This window comes from Rhinatrema bivittatum, chromosome 3 (assembly GCF_901001135.1).
Source record: "Rhinatrema bivittatum chromosome 3, aRhiBiv1.1, whole genome shotgun sequence".
Classification (NCBI taxonomy): Eukaryota; Metazoa; Chordata; class Amphibia; order Gymnophiona; family Rhinatrematidae; genus Rhinatrema; species Rhinatrema bivittatum.
The window spans coordinates 125,444,358-125,465,169 of record NC_042617.1 but is presented as its reverse complement, the minus strand read 5'-3'; the positions used below and the strand labels follow the sequence as shown (position 1 = coordinate 125,465,169).

Below are 20,812 nucleotides of genomic sequence, written 5' to 3'. Positions count from 1 at the left end.
CTTCTTCAGTATCACCAAAGGAGAAATCATAGAATAACAAAGAACACTGAGAAATCTGAGATTACACTTTTTTAAAAAATTACTCATATTTTCCAATTTATGATTTACAGATTGAAAATCTTTAAATTTAGCAACTTGAAATGCTTGAAATTTAGAACATTTACTGGTGATTCATCAAGCCACGATAATACTCTAACATGTGAAATACAAATATTTCGCCTCTCCCTGCCCAGATACCCTCCCCTATTACAATGACCTTCTTTACATGCAACCTGTATGCATGAATAATGCAAATGAAATCAAAGAAGATCATTACTAATCGATTTTATGTAAATATTTTATTGCGACCGACAGAAGTGGTCAGCCATGATAAAATATCTACTCCTCTTTTGAAAATACGATAGATGTGCGGTGGGAGGCCCGGGACCCTTACACAGGTCCTGAGGCTTCTAATGCACATTTAAAGCAGGAGGAGAAAAAAAATCACTGCAAACAAGGGAGGCTGAGCAGGGATCAGTGCTGACCCCTTTCTCAACCCAGGGCTGCCAGTCGAGATGGCCATAACATCCCCAAAATGTTTAAGTCAAAAAAATGAACCGTGTGGCGATGACCTGGCCCCCTCTTCCCCTCTCCCCAAAGCACACAAGTAAAATGCATCCCCAGCCCCTGAAACCATTACCCCCACCCTCAAGTCAATCCATCAATCTCCTTCCCTCCCCAAAGTCAATACATCAGCCCCACCCATCCTCTGTCCCCCCCCCCAAATCAATAGAGCAAACCCCCATACCCCCCTCAAAAAGGTGTTGGACCCTCAGCCTCCACCACCAACCCCCCAGAACCTTGAAAGGGATCCTGCATAGGGGCCAGCTGCACCCTTGCATCTGACCTGATCTTGCCCCAGCCATGTAAACCGATCCCTGGACCTTATCCCAGTGACATGGTTGGAGCAAGGTCAGATCGGCGCTATTTTGGAAAATGGTGCTGACCGGGCCGGGTACAAGGCTAAACCTGTCCTCTACTCAGAATCCCTTTCAAGGTTCTGGGGGGGTTGAGGTGGGGGAGGGTGCGTGAGTGTGGTGGGTTGGGGTCCAGCACCTTTTTTGGGGGGGGGGGGGTGGAGGGGTGTGTGGTTTAATGTAAGACTCAACAGGATGGGGGGGTTTGATGTATTGCCTTTGGGGGAGGGGGGTTTGATATAGGTCTTCAAGGTGGGGGGGTTTCATGTATTGACTTTGGGGGAGTGGGAGATGGCAGGTTAACTATTGACTTTGGGGTGAGTGGGGGTGGGGGTTTGATGTATTGACTTTGGGGGGGCAGGGGGGGAGGCTTGATGATATGACTTGGAGGGTGGGGAATATTGGTATCGGGGGCTGGAGGCCAGAGCCACATTTTACTTGTGTGCTTTGAGGAGGGGGAAAAGTGGGCCGGGGTCGTCACCACATGGTTCTTTTTTTGACTTTTTAACTTTTTAACATTCTGGGGGTGTTGGGGCCACCTTGATTAGTAGCCCAGGGGTTGAGATGGGGGTCAGCATTGACCCCTGCTCAACCTCCTCGTTTGCAGCGATTTTTTTGGGGGGGGAGGGGGGCCAGTGGCTCTTTCAGATGATGGCAATTCCATGAGGTTGGGGATGCCTTCGCTTTAAGGGACCAGTCGCCGCGTTCTTTTGTGCCATGGTGTTTGGCCACAACACAAAAGAAGAAGTCATACAGCCGCTATGCTTTTTCAGCGATACTACCCCCTCCACGATAGTGGGACCCCCCTCCTGCGATAAAACATCACGGCTTAATGAGCTAGGGGTTAGTGTCCAATTCCTTCAATTTCTCTGATTGCTCTATAATTTCTGTGAATGATCCAACAAAGTGGAGGAGAAATTTTAAATAATGGAAATCATTTGGTTAAATTTAGAGGAAACTGAGTGATCCATTTGGGAAATAGTAGTCCATAAGGTTTCCAGTGTTATAATATCTGGCTTCTGAGTTGGAGAATTCAATCCAACTTAATGACCTGGGGCTCTCACTACAGAGAAATCCCCAAAGACAGGGAGCTCCCCATCCTTAGAGGGAAGTGGGGTTGAGACACCAGCACCATCATTCCCACCAAAGTTTCCTCCGACAAACAAAGCAGAGGCCACAGGTGGTAAAGGCCCAGCAGGGCTTAGAGAGACTAAAAAGTCATCTTGAACGGAGTTGAAAACTTCTAATTCGCCAGAGTCCAATATACCTGGTGAATAAAATGTATCAATCATTAGCTGAGAGGACAAAGAATAGGGTCGTAGTTGAACCGGATGGGCTTGAATACTCCCTTTTCTTTTCTTCCCCATTATTGACGAAAAAAGGAGATTTTGAGTGCTTAGCCAGAAAGACTCCCAGCAGCGCGCCCCTTAAGCATATGGCTTCGGAGCGCTGCTGTTGCATCTCCTCTTATAGGCTCCCGCCCAGATGATAACATGGGCGGACTCGGAGTCTCAGGCAGGGAGCGTCAAACCGGCAAGCTAGAACCACCGCTCTTCCCTCTAATTTCCTCATATCACGAATTAAAATGGTTTTCTAGTCAATTTTTTTGTTTTAAACCGTAATTTATTGTAAAATTGAGACTGTCCTCTCATTCCATTTCGATTCTTTTTGTTTATTGCTTTGTTATTAAACGTGCTGCTCCAGTGGCTGGTTTGGATTTCAGAGTCCAATTTCCATTCCTTTGAGTTGGCCAAGGCAGAGAATGTTGGAAGAGGTAGTATTCACAGCCCCAGAGGGGAGGATGTCTCAGCCACTGCACAACAGTGACACCTAATGGTCATATTTAGGGTGCATGTGTACAGGATTCTAGAAGGAAAGATGGTCTCTGGCTGAGGACTGTTACTGTGATGCTGACAGATAGGAGCCCAGGATTAGGAAATGGTGCAAAACTCTGGATAGTTACACGTAAAGGCTCTTGGTGCTATAGCTCATTACAAACTGGATCCAATTGAGCTGGAAGCCTAAAGGAGCAAGAGGACACTACCAGACCTAAAATTGTTAAAATAATATCATCAGTTATACGTTTAGGGCTTTATTCAATAAAGTTTATTTCCCATAGCCACAGAATGGGAAAATAATTCTGTCTGAATAAAGCTTTTAGTTACTATATATAAAAAAATATTTAAGTATTTTAAGTATTAAGTTAATATTATAATTTATCATGTTTGGAAAGAATGACTCAAGGAACAGAGAGTATTTCATCTTAAGAAATTACAAGTCATCAGTGTGATGTTTAGCCATATTTTGGCTGAAGATCTTGTAGGCAACAGTAACAAAGTTGAGTAAAAAGTAAGGACTACAACTTGTACAGGCCCAAGAAAGACCATGGCAGTCAAAAATCTTTGATGGAAGATGACACTGCATTAAATAGTGGAAAACTCTGCAAATAGCACTTTGCACGCTAAAACCCCAAGTTCAGGTACTGTAGGTATTTCCCTATCCCCACAGGGCTTACAATCTAAGGGGGTCATTTATCAAAGTGCTATATGGCGTTTTCGTATCGAAAAGCACCTTTAAGGCATGTGAAAACACCATAATGCATGGTGCGATGCAAATTAGGAAAAGGGGAGGAGTTTGGGGCAGGATTTCTGGCCAAGTGGGCTGGCTTCGCAATTTGCGAAGCCATATCATACAGTTTTAACGCGGATTTTAACTACACCTTTTTCATTTGCGTTAATCCGTGCGATATGGCTTTATCTGCTAGGAGGGAGGGAGGGGGAGAGAGGGAGAGAGAGAGAGTGAGAGAGAGACTGACTAGCTATAAGGTCTAGCTACTAGGTAGGTATTTATACCTCTATAGGAGGCCCACCTAGCTACTCGAGGTGAGGTTTAGGTATTAGTGTAGGGGTTAGGGGCCATTTTGGCATGTAGAGTGCGACGTATGAACAGAACAGTGCTCTCTTGTGAAGATTTGATGTCCTTCGGAGTGAGGAAACTCACACAAAGATGAGATTCGTATGTTGCACTCTGCATGTCAACGGGCCAATATAGTAAAGTGAGCTCCAGTGGAGCACACTGTTAGCCCGGATTTGGACGCTCGTTTTCGACGCGCTAGCTTTACCCCTTATACAGCCAATCCCCCCCGAAACTAATATCGCCCGCAACATGCAAATGCATGTTGATGGGCTTATTAGACATTCCCGCACGATACAAAAAGCAAAATGTGCGGCTTCTTAACGCCTGCCCAAAGGCTGGCGTTAATTTCGGCCAGCACCGGGGGAGTGTACAGAAAAGCAGAAAAAACTGCTTTTCTGTACACCCTCCGACTTAATATCATAGCGATATTAAGTCGGAGGCCCCAAAACTAAAAGAAAATTTTAAATTTAAAAAAAAAAAAAAATTTAAATATGCCCGCGGGTCGGAAGACGGACGCTCAATTATGCCGGCGTCCGTTTTCCGAACCGGTGGCTGTCAGCGGGCTCGAGAACTGACGCCGGAAAAATTGAGCGTCGGCTGTCAAACCCGCTGACAGCCGCCGCTTCTGTCAAAAGGAGGCGCTAGAACGTGCTAGTATCCCTAGCGCCTCCTTTTACCGCGGGCCCTCATTTAAATATTTGATTGCACACCCAGGAGAGTAGCCTGTGCGCGCGTTGGGAGAGCGGGCGCTCGCCTCGGAGCACCGGCTCTCTTGCGGGTTTTACTGTATCGGCCCGAAAGTGGCCCCTATTCCCTACACTAATACCTAAACCTCACCTCGAGTAGTTAGGTGGGCCTCCTATAGAGGGATAAATACCTACCTAGTATGAGGGCTTTATAGCTAGGCTCTCTCGCTCTCTCTCTCCCCCCCCCCCCCCCCCCCCCCTACTTACCGCAAAGTGCGAAAAAGTTATCGCAGTCTGCAGTAATACTTATGCGAAGCGCTAAGATAGCGCACTTTGCGATAAACAGCCTATTACCATAAAACGCACCCCTTTTCCTATTGCATGTGATATTTAGTGCATTTTGATAAATCCTGGCCTAAGTTTGTACCTGAGGCAATGGAGGGTATAGTCACTTGCCCAAGATCACAAGGAGCGACAGTGGGACTTGAACCCTGCTCTCCTGGTTTCTAGCCCACTGCTCTAACTACTAGGCTTCTCCTCCACTTCAATAATGTGTACTGTTTGGTATTTTAGTACACAAAGCGCAATTTGCAAAGGTTTTCACTTTCACAGCAATAAAGTTTCTGCATGCAAAATCTTATTTAAATTAATAGTTAATGTAAAGCAGCTCATTAACTATTCCCATATAGTTAAATTATGTGTAAAATTGCCTTTGCAAATTTTGCAAAAAACCCCACAAACTATACCTCATTATTATTTTTTTCAAAATTTTATACTGTTAAATTTTGTGCACTATTTTTCTACCTGTTTCATCTGAATGCATAGAAAAATAGCATGGTTTATTACACGACCTTCAATATGTGAAAATAAATAACTTTATTTGAAATGTATAAAAAATGTATTTGACAGTAACTGACAAGCAGTATCAAGAACAGCAACACCTTGACAACACAAGTACGTCACCCAGTGCATGTTGCATTAGCTTTCTTTGTTTAAATCTTTGCTTTTCCACACTGGAGATACTTAACTGTTGGGGGTCACTTCTCTAGGAGTGCTTTCCATCAATTACAGTTTCTGGCTACTGTGAGCCTCCAACCTTGACCATGGCTGAAACTAGACTTTTACAAGGAAAAAAAATATTTTGCAAATATTTAAATATCAAACGGTTGATAAAGACTGTACCATGATTTTTCTTTAAAGATGTCTGCAATCTGCTGCTTTAGCTTGGCAAGTTTGTCATCTCTCTGTCTTATTTCTAGCTGACTGTGTTTCTTTACAGTTTCCACTGCTTCTTGATACTGGGAAGAGAAGAAAAATAAAATCATACTACCTCAACACTTGGCTTTGCATAAAAACATTTAACAAAACAGAAAAAAAGGGACCAGTCACGGCTCAATCACAGTCCTGCATAACTAGACATACTAAACAATATTTCATCTCCTGTTTGCCAGCGCCAGTGGAATACTGACACTGTGCAAGTAATGCCCTTGGGCCCTGAATGAATGGAGGCAGAAGGATAGGGAACTGCTGCAGGAGCAACCCCTGCTGGTAGAAAAGCAGCACAGATGTGCTCAACATCAGGACGTTTGCTAACCAACTCTTGGCAAGCAAGGGCATCTGAAATCGCTCAGGTTACAGTCCAAGGGAACTGGGAAAAGAAAATGAGTAAAAGACAAGCAAAAGGAGAAAAGAGGATAAGCAAACAAGAGCAAAACATATCTAAATTTTCCAACCATTCAACTGACCTGTGTCTGCAGGTCTTCCATCAGGGTTTCGTAATATACTGTGCTGTCATTTAGCAACTGGATCTTCTCTTCTATTAAATTCTGGCATTCTTTTACTTGTTGTTTCGTGGTCTCGTGGTTGTTTCTTTCTATTTCAAGAGCTTTTACATACTCGTCATTCTGTGAATATTTTTCAAAGAGAAATTAAAAAAAGGTATGATAATAAAATACAGATTTCCGTAAAGAATAATTTTATACTACTACAGATTATAGTGCTTGTAATAAGAGGTGTATTAGTGTTTAGGGCCTGGTTTAATATTTTTTGTGTTGCCTTTTCATAGATAGGGTTGTTACTGTTTGAGTGTGTTCCATAATACAGGTGTAACTTTGTGTGGGTTAGTTTGTGTGCATTATTGCAGATCCTGGGACTATGTTAGGTGCTATATTTCTCTTTCCATTTCTCCAGGTTTGCACTGCATGCAGAGTGGCTTTTTTTGGGTTTCCATTCCAGTTTCTGTCTCCATATTTGTAATTTGTGGTATTTCTGTACTTGGTGAAAGTCGGTTCTGCGTGTGTGACCGAGGTGAGGTATTTTACTAGCATGTAGGCATTTGTATCAATCTTATTTGTTGTATTTTCTCAATAGGACATGTATTGGTGGTAAATTACTGTCATTTCATAAGGAGGGCTATTGCACCTGGTAGGAGAGAAAGTTTGTTTTGCTGTAGTGAAATGACACCAGAACCAGAATATCTTTCCTGTATGGTGAATTGTACGAGCAATGGCCTAGTTCTGCTCTGCACCCATTGTTGGGGGTCAGGCTGGATCCTGTAGATACAGAGTATATGTTTACATTTTAGTAGGGATGTGAATCGTTTTTCAACGATTAAAATTATCGTCCGATAATGTTTATATCGTCTTAAATCGTTATAGAACACGATACAATAGAAATTCTAATGATTTATCGTTAAAAATCGTTAAATCGTGTTAGTGCGCACTAACTCGAGTTAGTGCGCACTAACTCCCCGTTAGTGCGCACTAACTCGATTTAGTGCGCACTAACTGAAAATGATACAAATAAACACTTTCCAGGTCACTGAAGGTCAGTTAGGAATGAATATGTGTTCCTATTGGCTGGCTGCCCTCTTATCTATTGATGTTACCAAGGTTACCACTGAGGTGATGGTTGGGGGGATGGGAAATGGAACTGGAAACTAACGAACACCAACAGAAAATGAAACAAAGTGTTCACACTTCCCAGGTCAGTAAAGGTCACTTAGGAATGAATATGTATGTATGTATTCCTATTGGCTGGCTGTGCTCTTATCTATTGATGTTACCAAGGCTAACACTGAGGTAATGGTTGGAGGGATGTGAAATGGAAACATTTGGAAGCTTGACAAAAAAGTAATGTAATGATCAGCACTCACGTGACTAGAACTTGTTTGTTTATTATTTTTGTTAGCAGGCACCTGAAATGCTAGTGCATGTTGAATTTGCCAATCACTGTGCATTTTAGAAAGGTGGTCCTGGCTGGAACTGTACACAGTTCAAATATATGTAATTGATTGTTGGTAAGTGTATTTTTTAAGTAGCCACACTGGCACCAGTATGTTTACTTTTCCTCCTACTTAACTCACTAGCTCAGCTTTGTAAGAAGGGCTTCTCTGCTTGTGTGTTGTTTTTGTTTGGTGTGAGGAGAGCAGAAACATCAGATCTTTATTCAATCTACTACAGTCATCTCTTACAGTGCCCTATCCCTATTAATACCAGGAGTGTTGTGATCTTCCTGCACACAGTGCCCTAACCCTGATACCAGTCTGAGACAGCTCCCTCCCTGCATTACTAGTGAGAGGCTGGCTTCACAGACAGGGGGGAGCTGCCTGACCCTCACTCCTGACTTCCCCCATGTCCCAGCTAGTGAATGGTGTGTGGGTGAGGGGGGGGAGGAGGATGGTGAAGTCTGAGACAGCTCCCTCCCTGCATTACTAGTGAGAGGCTGGCTTCACAGACAGGGGGGAGCTGCCTGACCCTCACTCCTGACTTCCCCCATGTCCCAGCTAGTGAATGGTGTGTGGGTGAGGGGGGGGGGGAGGATGGTGAAGTCTGAGACAGCTCCCTCCCTGCATTACTAGTGAGAGGCTGGCTTCACAGACAGGGGGGAGCTGCCTGACCCTCACTCCTGACTTCCCCCATGTCCCAGCTAGTGAATGGTGTGTGGGTGAGGGGGGGGGGGAGGAGGATGGTGAAGTCTGAGACAGCTCCCTCCCTGCATTACTAGTGAGAGGCTGGCTTCACAGACAGGGGGGAGCTGCCTGACCCTCACTCCTGACTTCCCCCATGTCCCAGCTAGTGAATGGTGTGTGGGTGAGGGGGGGGGGGGGGAGGATGGTGAAGTCTGAGACAGCTCCCTCCCTGCATTACTAGTGAGAGGCTGGCTTCACAGACAGGGGGGAGCTGCCTGACCCTCACTCCTGACTTCCCCCATGTCCCAGCTAGTGAATGGTGTGTGGGTGAGGGGGGGGGGGAGGATGGTGAAGTCTGAGACAGCTCCCTCCCTGCATTACTAGTGAGAGGCTGGCTTCACAGACAGGGGGGAGCTGCCTGACCCTCACTCCTGACTTCCCCCATGTCCCAGCTAGTGAATGGTGTGTGGGTGAGGGGGGGGGGGGAGGATGGTGAAGTCTGAGACAGCTCCCTCCCTGCATTACTAGTGAGAGGCTGGCTTCACAGACAGGGGGGAGCTGCCTGACCCTCACTCAAGCAGAGAAGCCCTTCTTACAAAGCTGAGCTAGTGAGTTAAGTAGGAGGAAAAGTAAACATACTTGTGCCAGTGTGGCTACTTAAAAAATACACTTACCAACAATCAATTACATATATTTGAACTGTGTACAGTTCCAGCCAGGACCACCTTTCTAAAATGCACAGTGATTGGCAAATTCAACATGCACTAGCATTTCAGGTGCCTGCTAACAAAAATAATAAACAAAGAAGTTCTAGTCACGTGAGTGCTGATCATCACATGTCAAGCTTCCAACTGTTTCCATTTCACATCCCCCCAACCATTACCTCAGTGGTAACCTTGGTAACATCAATAGATAAGAGCACAGCCAGCCAATAGGAATACATATTCATTCCTAAGTGACCTTTACTGACCTGGGAAGTGTGAACACTTTGTTTCATTTTCTGTTGGTGTTCATGAGTTTCCAGTTCCATTTCCCATCCCCCCAACCATCACCTCAGTGGAAACCTTGGTAACATCAATAGATAAGAGGGCTGCCAGCCAATAGGAACACATATTCATTCCTAACTGACCTTCAGTGACCTGGAAAGTGTCTATTTGTATCATTTTGAGTTAGTGCGCACTAACTCGAGTTAGTGCGCACTAACGGGGAGTTAGTGCGCACTAACTCGAGTTAGTGCGCACTAATCGGAAAAAACGATTTTTAACGATTTTTCAATGAAATAATCGTGCCAAACACGATTTTCTTCTCCTGCCACACGATTTCTATCGTTAAGACGATATGGAAAACGATTCACATCCCTACATTTTAGCCACATGACAGTCATGTGTTCAGTAGTCACACTTGTGAGAATCATCAGTCAGGTGTGTCCCGACTGAAAAAAGGTTGAGAATCTCTGGTCTATGAGACTGACCCTGGAGTTGGTGATGCAGGGTCCTATACTCGGAATTTATAAGCATGAAACACAATTTGTGCACATATCATGTTCTCTGTGTATAAACCATGGTGTGTGCGCCTAATTTGTTTTGTGTGCACATCTTTTAAATCATGTTTTCTGTACACAGTGTGTTCAATACTCTTAGCTGAATGCATCAGGAGTTAACTTTTTTTTTTTTTAGCAGTGAAGTTCTGCACACATTTTTTTACTAAGATCTTATTAGTCTTATTACATTGGGCTCAAAATAAGGAGGAAGAGTAATGTGTCTGCAGAGAACAGCAATTATAGGCAATTACCCTTTCTAGAAAGATAAGCATATCACTACAATCAAACTAAGAGAATTAGCTAGGTAAAGGCTGTGAACAACAAATTGTCAGAGAGAGAGGAATGTTGCTTCTTTAGCAGTTTGAAGGAGGCAAGCAGAGATAAGACTGTACCCCCTCCCCACATCCCTCCCCATACCTGGCTTTATCAAGGACTTTTGCATAGAAGACCGTAACTTAGAAACTGCAGGTAGACAAAGGCATCATGAACAGTATCTTTTTGGGCAAGGGAATTTGCACCTACATAAGGGAAAACGGAGGGGGAAAAGGGGGCTTGCATAAGCAGGAAAAAGTGTATAAAATGTACTGCTTGAGCCCGTGGGGGCATGCCTGCTTCTGTATGACACCCGTACTTGCAAGTCCATGAATAAAAAAAAACCTTATACTGTTTCATTAAACTTGTGTTCACTCTCCTTCCTTCCAAGAAGGATTTGTTTGCTTGTTTCTTTCAAGGCTATCCGATAACCAAAGAGTAACAGGATACAGAGAAAACAGAAATATGATTTTGAATGCCTATGGGCTCGATATTCAAACATAGCCGGATACATTAGCCAGATAAGATGCAAACTGTATGACCACATCATAACTATGCTACACAAGTTACTCTAGCTGCCAATACGTTACAAAATGAAATTCAAAACTTTGACATGGACTTACAAGGATCTAAGAAGAGATGGACCTATCTATCTGAACGTAAGACTCTCCTCATTCATGCCCTCCAGACCACTACAGGACTTCCATAACAACCCCATCGACAAAGGAAATCAAAACAACAGATACACGCAACAGATCCTTCATGGGAGCAGCATCTGATCTATGGAGCTCCCTCCCAGAAAAGCTCTGACAAAACAGGACTACTCCCATTTCAGGAAGCAAATAAAAGTATGGCTTTTCTATGAAAATCTGTTATGGCATTCATTTCAAATCGTCTTAATTTGCACTGGTACAGTCTAGACTTTTTACTACAGACTTATTTATTCTTAGTGTTATAGCTATTAGAACTAAGTCAGGACCATTGATCTATTTTAGCGTTAGGCCTTGAGATGCACTTTATTTTGTCGCATTGCATTGCAATATTGCTATCTGTAATTGTTTACACCTTTGTAATTTGAAGCTACAAATAATCTATTTGTAAGCAAGATTTCTAACATGTTGTAACCTGCTTTGAGTGAATTTCCATATTCAAAAAGGCACTATGTTGGGGGCGGAGTCTCAGGGAGAGCCATGACAGTTTCCTGTCATGGCTCCTTTAAGAACCATCTTCAGCCGTGCGCGCGGCCCTAGAGGAAGATAGGGGTGGAGTTGAATCCGCGGAGCCAGCAGTTGAATCCACGGACCCGAAGCAGTAGTGACTGCAAGAACAGAGCAGAAGGGCAGTCTGCCCCGCCGGAGCCCCGGACAACACCCGAAGTTGCGGGTAATTACTCCTGCAGCACCCGCCGGCTCGGCCTCGGTCCGCCACAGCCGGCGGCCATGGCGCCCGGCCCTGGTCGTGGCTTGCCGCGGCCGGCAGTGCTAACACAATTAGTGATTGTGGGGGCAGTTTTCAAACAGCCTTCCCACATGCAAAGTCTGTGAGTTCAAAACCTTGCACCTAATTTTCAAAGGGAAAAGACATATGGCTTTTCCTGTTGAAAACTGTCATAGGTACAAAGTCCCCTACGACTTTTGCACCTGCTCTTTCTGTAGGCAACTTTTCCCTTGAAGCCACAACAACACCGATACAATTGCTCAGGTCAGTTTTCAAAGGAGTTACATGCACTGAATGCGGGTAAAACCTAAGGACAATTCAATGGCATGTATTGTAGCAATTATTAAAAGCCCACTTACACGGGTAAAGTACATTTACCTGTGTAAAAACCAGTTTTTAACATTTAAATGCTTTTGAAAATAAGACCCTCTGTGCATTATTTTCTGATCCTGCCCTAGAACACCTCCCTTACGGGCCAATACAGTAAAGCGCGGCTGCAGTTACCCCATTTCTAACCCGCTGTTACTCACAATTTGGCCGCGTAAGTCCAACCCGCGATTCATTATCCCTTTTAACCCATCCTTACCGCTTCTTTAAATCGACGGGTAACCCTTTCCGCCCGCGGCATGTATATGAGATGTAAACGATCGGATTAGCTATTCCCTCCCATTCAGTAACGTACGCCCTGACTATCGCCTTTTTAACCTGCAGTTTAGCCGCGTCTTTAACCTGCTAAATTACCGCCTACCCTTACCCCTGCGTTAGAGGCAGGGGTAAGGATAGGCGGCAAACTTTCCCCCAGCCCCCGCTCACCTGCCTGGCCGCCGGTCTCCGGGGCAGCCCCAGTCCTCTCTCCCCTCCTCGCGAAGCAAGGCGCAGGGCGAAAAGCGACTCGACATGCTATTAAAATATTCGGGCCGATACAGTAAGGGGCAGTAGAAAGAGGTGCGTTAGTGCCCGGCACACCCGCGTTTGCCGCACGCACAGTTCGGATCACCTACCACTCGATACTGTATTTAAATGGCATGCAAATGCAAGCCGCGTCCATGAAGCGCAATCCATTTTACTGTATAGGCGCTATACAGCGCCTATACAGTATCCTGGGTGCGCTGGTACCTGTCATTTCAAATGACATTTGAAATGACAGGTACCAGGAAGTGGATCCCAATTTTAATCAAAAGAAAACCTAAGGCGAGCAAGGCGCAGGGCGAAAAGCGACTCGACATGCTATTAAAATATTGTAAATAAAGTGTAACAAAAGTTAACTTACTTTTTCTTACAGTCCTCTCTGCCCTCCTCCGGAGGCGCGCACCGCGGCTCCCCTGCCTCTCGGGGGCAGCCGGTGGCGAAAGCGGCTCCCAGGATACTGTATAGGCGCTGTATAGTGCCTATACAGTAAAATGGATTGCGCTTCATGGACGCGCGTTGGACGCGGGTTGGACGCAGCTTGCATTTGCATGCCATTTAAATACAGTATCCAGCGGTAGGTGATCCGAACTGTGTGTGTGGCAAACGCGGGTGCACCGGGCACTAACGCGCCTCTTTCTACCCCACCTTACTGTATCGGCCCGTTAAAAAGTACACTCATTGTTAAACAAAGCATGCACTTTTGGCCAGACTGAGTGAAGGACATTTTCAGACTGCCAGTTTACCCTAGTAAATCTCTGTTTACCTGGTTAAACAGCTTTGAACATTGTTCTCCCTGTGCTTATGTGTTTGCGTTAAAAGAAACAAAAAGAAGGTTAATGTTCTCTTACAACCCAGTTTGTAGAAGAGAAGTTATTCCTTGTGGGCACAAATGAAGGAAAACTGATGGAAGAAAAATGGAGTTCTGACACCAACTTAAAGCAAGACCTTAGGATAAATCAAGCACCCCCTGAATGAAATGTATCTAACATGTATTAGTTAATAGGACCTGAGGCTCACTCTGTGGGCTGAAGCGAGTTTCACAACGAAAAAAACAAAAAACAGTTTTGCAGCTGAAACACTTGAGATCACAGAGGTCGACTGGCTTGAAGAATATTTTCTTAAGATAGGAGAGAATCCCATAATAGCCATACTGGTTTAGGAGAAAACTGGAACCTTAGTACATTGTGATAGCTTTCAAAAGACCAACAATAAAGATGATGTAGTACTTACGTTTTTGAACCACACAGGTCCCTTCTTCAGAACTGAGAGGAAGAAGGGGCCCGTAACCTACTATATTTATGATAAACTTTCAAGAGCCATGCTCCCTTCATCTGGTCATTCCACAATGAATTGAATAAGATTTGAAGACGAGGCCTGGAAGGTCCAGAAAGCTCATGCACTACATCGTCTTTTTGCTGGATCTTTAAGAGGCAACACAACACAGTAAGACTTCAGATTGATGTCCATTGCATAGCAGAGTGTTTGATGAGAAGCTTCAAAAACATATGACTCTACATGAAGCGGACAACAAAAGGCTGATCAGAAACCAGTTTTGCTGGAGAGGAAGTGACATCATTCCGGGCAATGACTGTTTGAACTGTTAGGTCCCAATCAACTTTTAACACACCCCCAAGATTTAGCAATCTAAATTGCCTACCTTCAGCAGCAACTGGGAGAAAAGACTTGACTGATTGCGATTATGGCGCCCCAGAAAAAGAAAACTGATTTGAAATAGTTTTCTTATGCCGGTATGTTGGCGTGCAAGGCGGAGGGCCTAGAAAGCGAGGTTATGGCTAATTGCGAGGCGCCGGAGGTTGCAAGTGGAGTGCTGGCGTCAGACACAGGTGAGGTACCTTCTCGGCGAGAATTCCAGCAGTGGTTTAAGGAGCTGCATACTGATATGTTAGCGATCAAGGAGGAGATCGTTCATTCTGTGACTGAGATAAAAGTGATTTGCTTGAGCTGTGGAAGTGTTATGGTTATGAGGTGTTGGAGTGGATTCTTGGGTACTGTGGTGATGGCTACTCCCACAGGGAGGAGCCCCATGAGGAACCACAGTACTAGGCTAGACTCTATACACGCAGACACAGAGAAGTTGTATTTATTGTACAACTCGATGGTACTGCCTGGGGAGTGGGCAGCAATGGAGGTAACCCAGTGAAGTAGTCCAGGGGTCCTCAGCAGAGGAGAACAGTCTCACACTCGAGCGCAGCATAGCAGGGACAGGTCCCGGATGTAGACAGAGTGCTGAAGATGAAGATGAGACAGACTGAAAGGGTTAGTACTCACTGAAGCAGAAGCTGTATAGTTGAAGGTCCAGTACTCGGTATCCCAAGATAGGTACCTGAAATAGAGCAGAAGGGCCCCCGAGGAGCGGGTACCCAGGTTAGTGAAGAAATACCCCAAAGGGCAGAGAGTGCTTCCTGCGGCAGCTGGAAAGCGGCAGAGCAGTTTAGACTGGAGGCAATCCAATCCTTACTAACTCAGTTTGTTAGCAAACGAAGGGCAGGCTAAATACCAGGATGTGATGAAGTCACTCGGAGGGGACGCCCCTGAGGTACCCGTCATAACGTGGATATAGACATGGGTGGCGTGTGTGTGCGCATCCTAGGAGGCCCTCAGGAATATCATGGCGAACACCATCGCCGTTCCCGATCCGGGGACACCGGAGAGAGCTGCATGAAGACGCAGCAGCAGCCATCTTCCCAAGGCTTGAGGAGAGAGAAGGAAGAAAGGTAAGGCACAGAGGTCGAAGCCGTCTGAGACTGACGGACGCAACAGAACCCCCCTTCAAAGGGCCCCCTCCAGACCCACTACCTGGTCTAGGTTTTTAAGGATGCGATCGATGAAATTGACGAAGCATCTCTTTGTCCATGATATTAGCCAATCTTGTCCATATCCCTCCCATGACAGGAGGTATTCCCAAACTCTGCCTCTCTTTCTTACATCAAGGATGGCATCAACCTTATATTCGATGTCTTCTTCTGAATCAACTGGGGTAGGTTCAGGTGTCTTGGTGGAAAACTCGCTAAGAACAAGCGGTTTCAGCAGCAAAACATGGAATGCATTGTGGATCCGAATAGCTGGAGGGAGTCTCAGACTATAGGTGAGAGAGCCCAACCGTTGGAGAATAAGAAAAGTTCTGAAAAGCGTGGTGCAAATTGAGCAGATGGAAACTTAAGTCTCAGATGTTTAGTAGAAAGCCAAACTTTAACTCCAGGCTGGAATTTAGGAGCCTTGCTTCGGTGAGTGTCATAGCCTTTCTTTGCTCTTTGAACTGCTTTTTGGAGCATCTCTTTAGTCTTTCTCCAGAGTTGCTGTATATTTTTGGCAGTAGATTGAGCTGTCGGGGACAACACAGAAAGTCGAAGTGGTAAAGGTGGTAAAGGTTGTCGACCGTGGACCACGTCAAATGGAGTAGATCCAGTAGATGACGCTGGATGCGAACTGATGGCAAATTCAGCCCAGGGCAACAGTTCAGCCCAGTCATTCTGTCGTGAACCAACATAGGCGCGGAGGAACTGTTTGAGAGTTCTATTCATTCTCTCAGTTTGGCCATTTGACTGAGGTGATACTCAGAGGTGAAGTCAAGTGTGATGTCGAACTTCTTACACAAGGCTTTTCAGAACTTTGCTGTAAATTGAGCTCCTCTGTCAGAAATAATGGGGCAGATTTTCAAAGGCTACGTGCGTAACATACGCGGTAACCCGAGAAAATCTGATCCTGCAAGCGCCGAGCCTATTTTGCATAGGCTCAGCGGCAGGCGCAAGCCCCGGGACGTGCGTATGTCCTGGGGCTTCGAAAAGGGGGCGGGTCCGGGGGCATGGCGGCAGTTCGGGGGCGGTCCAGGGGCAGGGGCAGAGCCGAATCCTCCGGCACAGTGACCTGTGCTGGGGGATGGCGAGCCGGCTTGGGCAGGCGTAACTTTTGAAATAAAGGTAGGGGGGACAATTTAGTTAGGGCTGGGGGGTGGGTTAGATATTGGAAGGGAGGGGAACATGGGGGGAGCCGAAAAAAGTTCCCTCCAAGGCCGCTCCGATTTCGGAGCGGCCTTGGAGGGAACGGGGAAAAACATCGGGGCTCCCCTTAGGCTCAGCGCGCACAAGGTGCACATGTGTGCACCCCCCCTTGCGCGCGCCGAGCCTGGATTTTATAACATGCACGCGGTAGCGTACGCATGTTATAAAATCGGGCGTAGATTTTAAGATCTGGCCCATTATGTTTAGGCATGCCATGTAGGCGAAAGATGTGACTGATGAACAACTTAGCAAGTTCCATGGCTGATGGCAAGCCAGGGAGAGCCATGAAGTGAGCCATCTTCGAAAATCAGTCCACTGTAACCCAAATGGTATTGTTACCTCCGGAAAGTGGCAGGTCCACCACAAAATCTGTTGCAATATGGGTCCAGGGCTCATCCGGTGCTGGCAAGGGTTAAAGCAGGACCCAAGGTCATCTGGGCGGAGGTTTCTGTCTGGCACAATTGGAACAGGAGGCTACATAAGCTAGAGTGTCTTCTTTCATGGTGGGCCACCAATAGCACTTTTGCAGCTTGGCCAGTGTTCGCCTTTGACCAGGGTGTCCGGCCAGTTTCGAATCATTAGCCCATCTTAGCAATTTCTTTCTTAGATTGCAGGGTACAATGGTCTTGCCCGGGGGTACCGGATGTGCAGCTGTGAGAATCACTCTCTTCGGGTCAATAATATGCTGGGGTTTATCAGGTACATCCTCTGAGAGGAAAGAGCGAGATAATGCATCTGCTCTGACATTTTTGTCACCAGGGCGATATTTCAGCAAAAAGTCAAATCTGTTGAAGAACAGGGACCACCTCGCCTGTCTATGGTTGAGGCACTGAGTGTGACTGAGGTACTCCAGATTTTTGTGATCAGTGTAAACAGTAATCTGATATTTTGCACCTTCAAGCCAGGGGCGCCATTCTTCAAATGCCATTTTTATTGCCAACAGTTCTTTATCCCCAATGCCATAGTTCTTCTCCGCTGGCGAGAAGTGTCGGGAAAAGAATGAACAGGGGTGCAAGATCTTTGAATCACTGGTCTGTCTTAGCATGGCCCCTACACCTACATCAGAGGCATCGACTTCCACAATGAAGGGTCGAGCAGGGTCCAGATGGCGGAGACAAGGTTTGCTTTGAAAGGTGTCTTTTAACTTCTGGAACGCAGTCACAGCTTCCATAGACCAAGTAGAAGCGTTGGCTCCCTTCTTAGTCATTGCTCTTAATGGAACAGTCAATGAAGAGTAATTTTTAATAAAGGTCCGGTAGTAATTGGTAAATCCCAAAAATCGTCTTAGAGCTTTTAGGCCCATGGGTTGTGGCCATTTTTTAATACTCTCAAACTTCTGAGGGTCCATTTGGAAACCATTGTTTGAGACAATGTAACCTAAGAAGGGCACAATTCTTTATGAAATTCACATTTGGACAATTTGGTGTTCAAGCAGTTCTCGCAAAGTCTCTGCAGAACACTTCTGACATCTTCCTGATGGGATTGCAGGTCCTGAGAAAATATCAAGATGTCGTCTAAGTAGACAACGACAGATTGGTAGAGTAAATCACGCAGAATATCGTTCATCATATTTTGAAAGACAGCCGGGGCATTGCACAAGCCGAAGGGCATCACCAGGTATTCAAAGTGTCCATCCCAGGTATTAAAAACCGAGATGAGTGGTAAAGGGTAGCAGTCCTTTATGATGATCTCATTCAGACCTCTGTAGTCAATGCACGGACGTAACGTTCTGTCTTTTTTCCCCACGAAGAAAAATCCTGCGCCGGCAGGAGACTTAGAAGGTCTTATGAAGCCTTTCTGGAGATTCTCCTGGATGTATTCCGACATCGCCTTATTCTCCACTATGGAGTGGGGGTAGACCCTTCCTTTGGGTGGTTCCTTATTTGGCTTCAAATTAATTGCGCAGTCGTATGATCTGTGTGGAAGTAACACATCAGCAGCTTCTTTTGAGAATATATCTTGGTAAGATGCATATTGAGGCGGCAACCCAGGCAACAACAGGGTAGTTGGCATGCATGGTATTGGAGAGACTTCCATTAAGCATTTGCCATGACAATCTGGACCCCAATGTGAAAGCTCCAAAGTGGTCCAGTTGAATTGTGGCATGTGTTTCTGCAGCCACGGTAGCCCAAGTACCAAAGGGTGCATGGCCTTCTCTAGCACAAAGAAGGAAATGGTCTCCGTATGAAGAGCACCGGTGCGCAAGCTCACTGGTTCTGTAAGCAGAGTTACTTCACCCAGTAAGGGCTCTCCATGAATAGAGGACAATAGTAATGGAGACGTCATAGTAGTGGTAGGGATCCACAAGTGTTCCACTAGATGTTTCAAAATGAAATTTCCCCCTGCCCCAGAGTCTACTAAGGCAAGGGTCTGATATTCTAAAGGCTCGCAGATTAAAGGTACTGGAAGAGAGAGTGGAAGAGAGGGTGCAGTTAGACCTAAGAAGAGTCCTCCCACAGGACTTAGGTCTGCCAGTTTCCCGGACATACAGGGCATGTTTGTACAGCATGACCAGCTTGTCCACAATACATGCATAGTCCCATCCTCTTTCGAAATCGTCTCTCTTTTGAAGTCAAATGACTGCGGCCCAATTGCATTGGTTCTTCTTCGCCAACAGCAAGCCCTGGGAGTGTAGGCCTGGGTACAGATTTGACACGAATCTCTCCCTGAAGTGGTCTTCTGGGACTCTTGACCTCTTGAACTTTGTCACGAACTCGGCGGTTCATCTTTGCTGCCAACTTCATAAGTTCCGCTAAGGTCTCAGGCATCTCACGAGTCACCAGTTCATCTTTGAACCGGGAGTTCAGACCTTCAAAAAATAGGGTTTTCAGGCACCTAGGGTCCCAATGTAATTCAGAAGCCAACGTCTTGAATTCAATGGCGAAGTCTGGTAAAGGTTTGTTACCTTGTTTTAGATGAACCAAAGCTGATCCTGCTATCGAGTACTGTACAGGGTCATCAAATACTTACTTAAACAGTTCAAGAAACATGGCAAGATCATTCAGGATAGGGTCATTGCGCTCCCACAGCGGTGAAGCCCAAGCCAGCGCTCTTCCGTCCAGATACAAAAGGATATCTATTTATTTATTTAATTCTTTTCTATACCGACATTCATAACACATGTCATATCATATTGGTTCACATCAAACATGGGAGTTTAACTTAACAATAATCATAGCTAGAGAGCTACTGATAGAGATAAGGGAAGTGGTAAGTAGTAAGTTACAAAGAACGAGGGTTACAGGAACTTGGAGGTTGGACGAGAGTAAGGAGAGAGGAACAGTTGAGTTACAGTAAATATATGGAACAACAATAACAGTAAATATATGGACTAACAATGGTAAGAAGAACAGTTAAATGATATATGTTATGATAATAATATATATAAAATAAATATGTAGAACAATATATACAATATAGAATAAAGAATACAGAATGTAACGTTAAGAATATAAGAACAAGCCATACTGGGTCAGACCAAGGGTCCATCAAGCCCAGCATCCTGTTTCCAACAGTGGCCAATCCAGGCCATAAGAACCTGACAAGTATCCAAAAACTAAGCCTATTCCATGTTACCGTTGCTAGTAATAGCGGTGGTTATTATCTAAGTCAACTTAATTAATAGCAGGTAATGGACTTCTCCTCCAAGAACTTATCCAATCCTTTTTTAAACACAGCTATGCTAACTGCACTAACCACATCTTCTGGCAACAAATTCCAGAGTTTAATTGTGCGTTGAGTGAAAAAGAACTTTCTCCGATTAGTTTTAAATGTGCCACATGCTAACTTCATGGAGTGCCCCCTAGTCTTTCTATTATCCGAAAGCGTAAAAAACCGATTCACATCTACCCATTCTAGACCTCTCATGATTTTAAACACCTCTATCATATCCCCCCTCAGCCGTCTCTTCTCCAAGCTGAAAAGTCCTAACCTCTTTAGTCTTTCCTCATAGGGGAGCTGTTCCATTCCCTTTATCATTTTGGTCGCCCTTCTCTGTACCTTCTCCATCGCATTTATATCTTTTTTGAGATGTGGCAACCAGAATTGTACACAGTATTCAAGGTGCGGTCTCACCATGGAGCGATACAGAGGCATTATGACATTTTCCATTTTATTCACCATTCCCT

The 20,812-nt window shown here is 45.2% G+C and overlaps 1 protein-coding gene across 8 annotated transcripts in view; it reads right to left on the bottom strand.

The window, feature by feature from the left end:
• LOC115087047 (interaptin-like) overlaps nucleotides 1-20,812 on the bottom strand; it is a 179,879-nt gene that overhangs the window by 34,649 nt on the left and 124,418 nt on the right. For all 8 annotated transcript variants that reach the window (XR_003855412.1, XR_003855411.1, XR_003855410.1 and 5 more), the window contains exons 5-6: nucleotides 6,304-6,462; nucleotides 5,741-5,856 (exon numbers count right to left, since the gene is read on the bottom strand). Coding sequence is in view for 5 of the 8 variants with exons in the window: in XM_029593707.1 (XP_029449567.1) it covers nucleotides 5,741-5,856; nucleotides 6,304-6,462 (275 nt within the window). In the remaining 3 variants the exon portion in view is untranslated. The remainder of the gene's footprint in view (nucleotides 1-5,740; nucleotides 5,857-6,303; nucleotides 6,463-20,812) is intronic.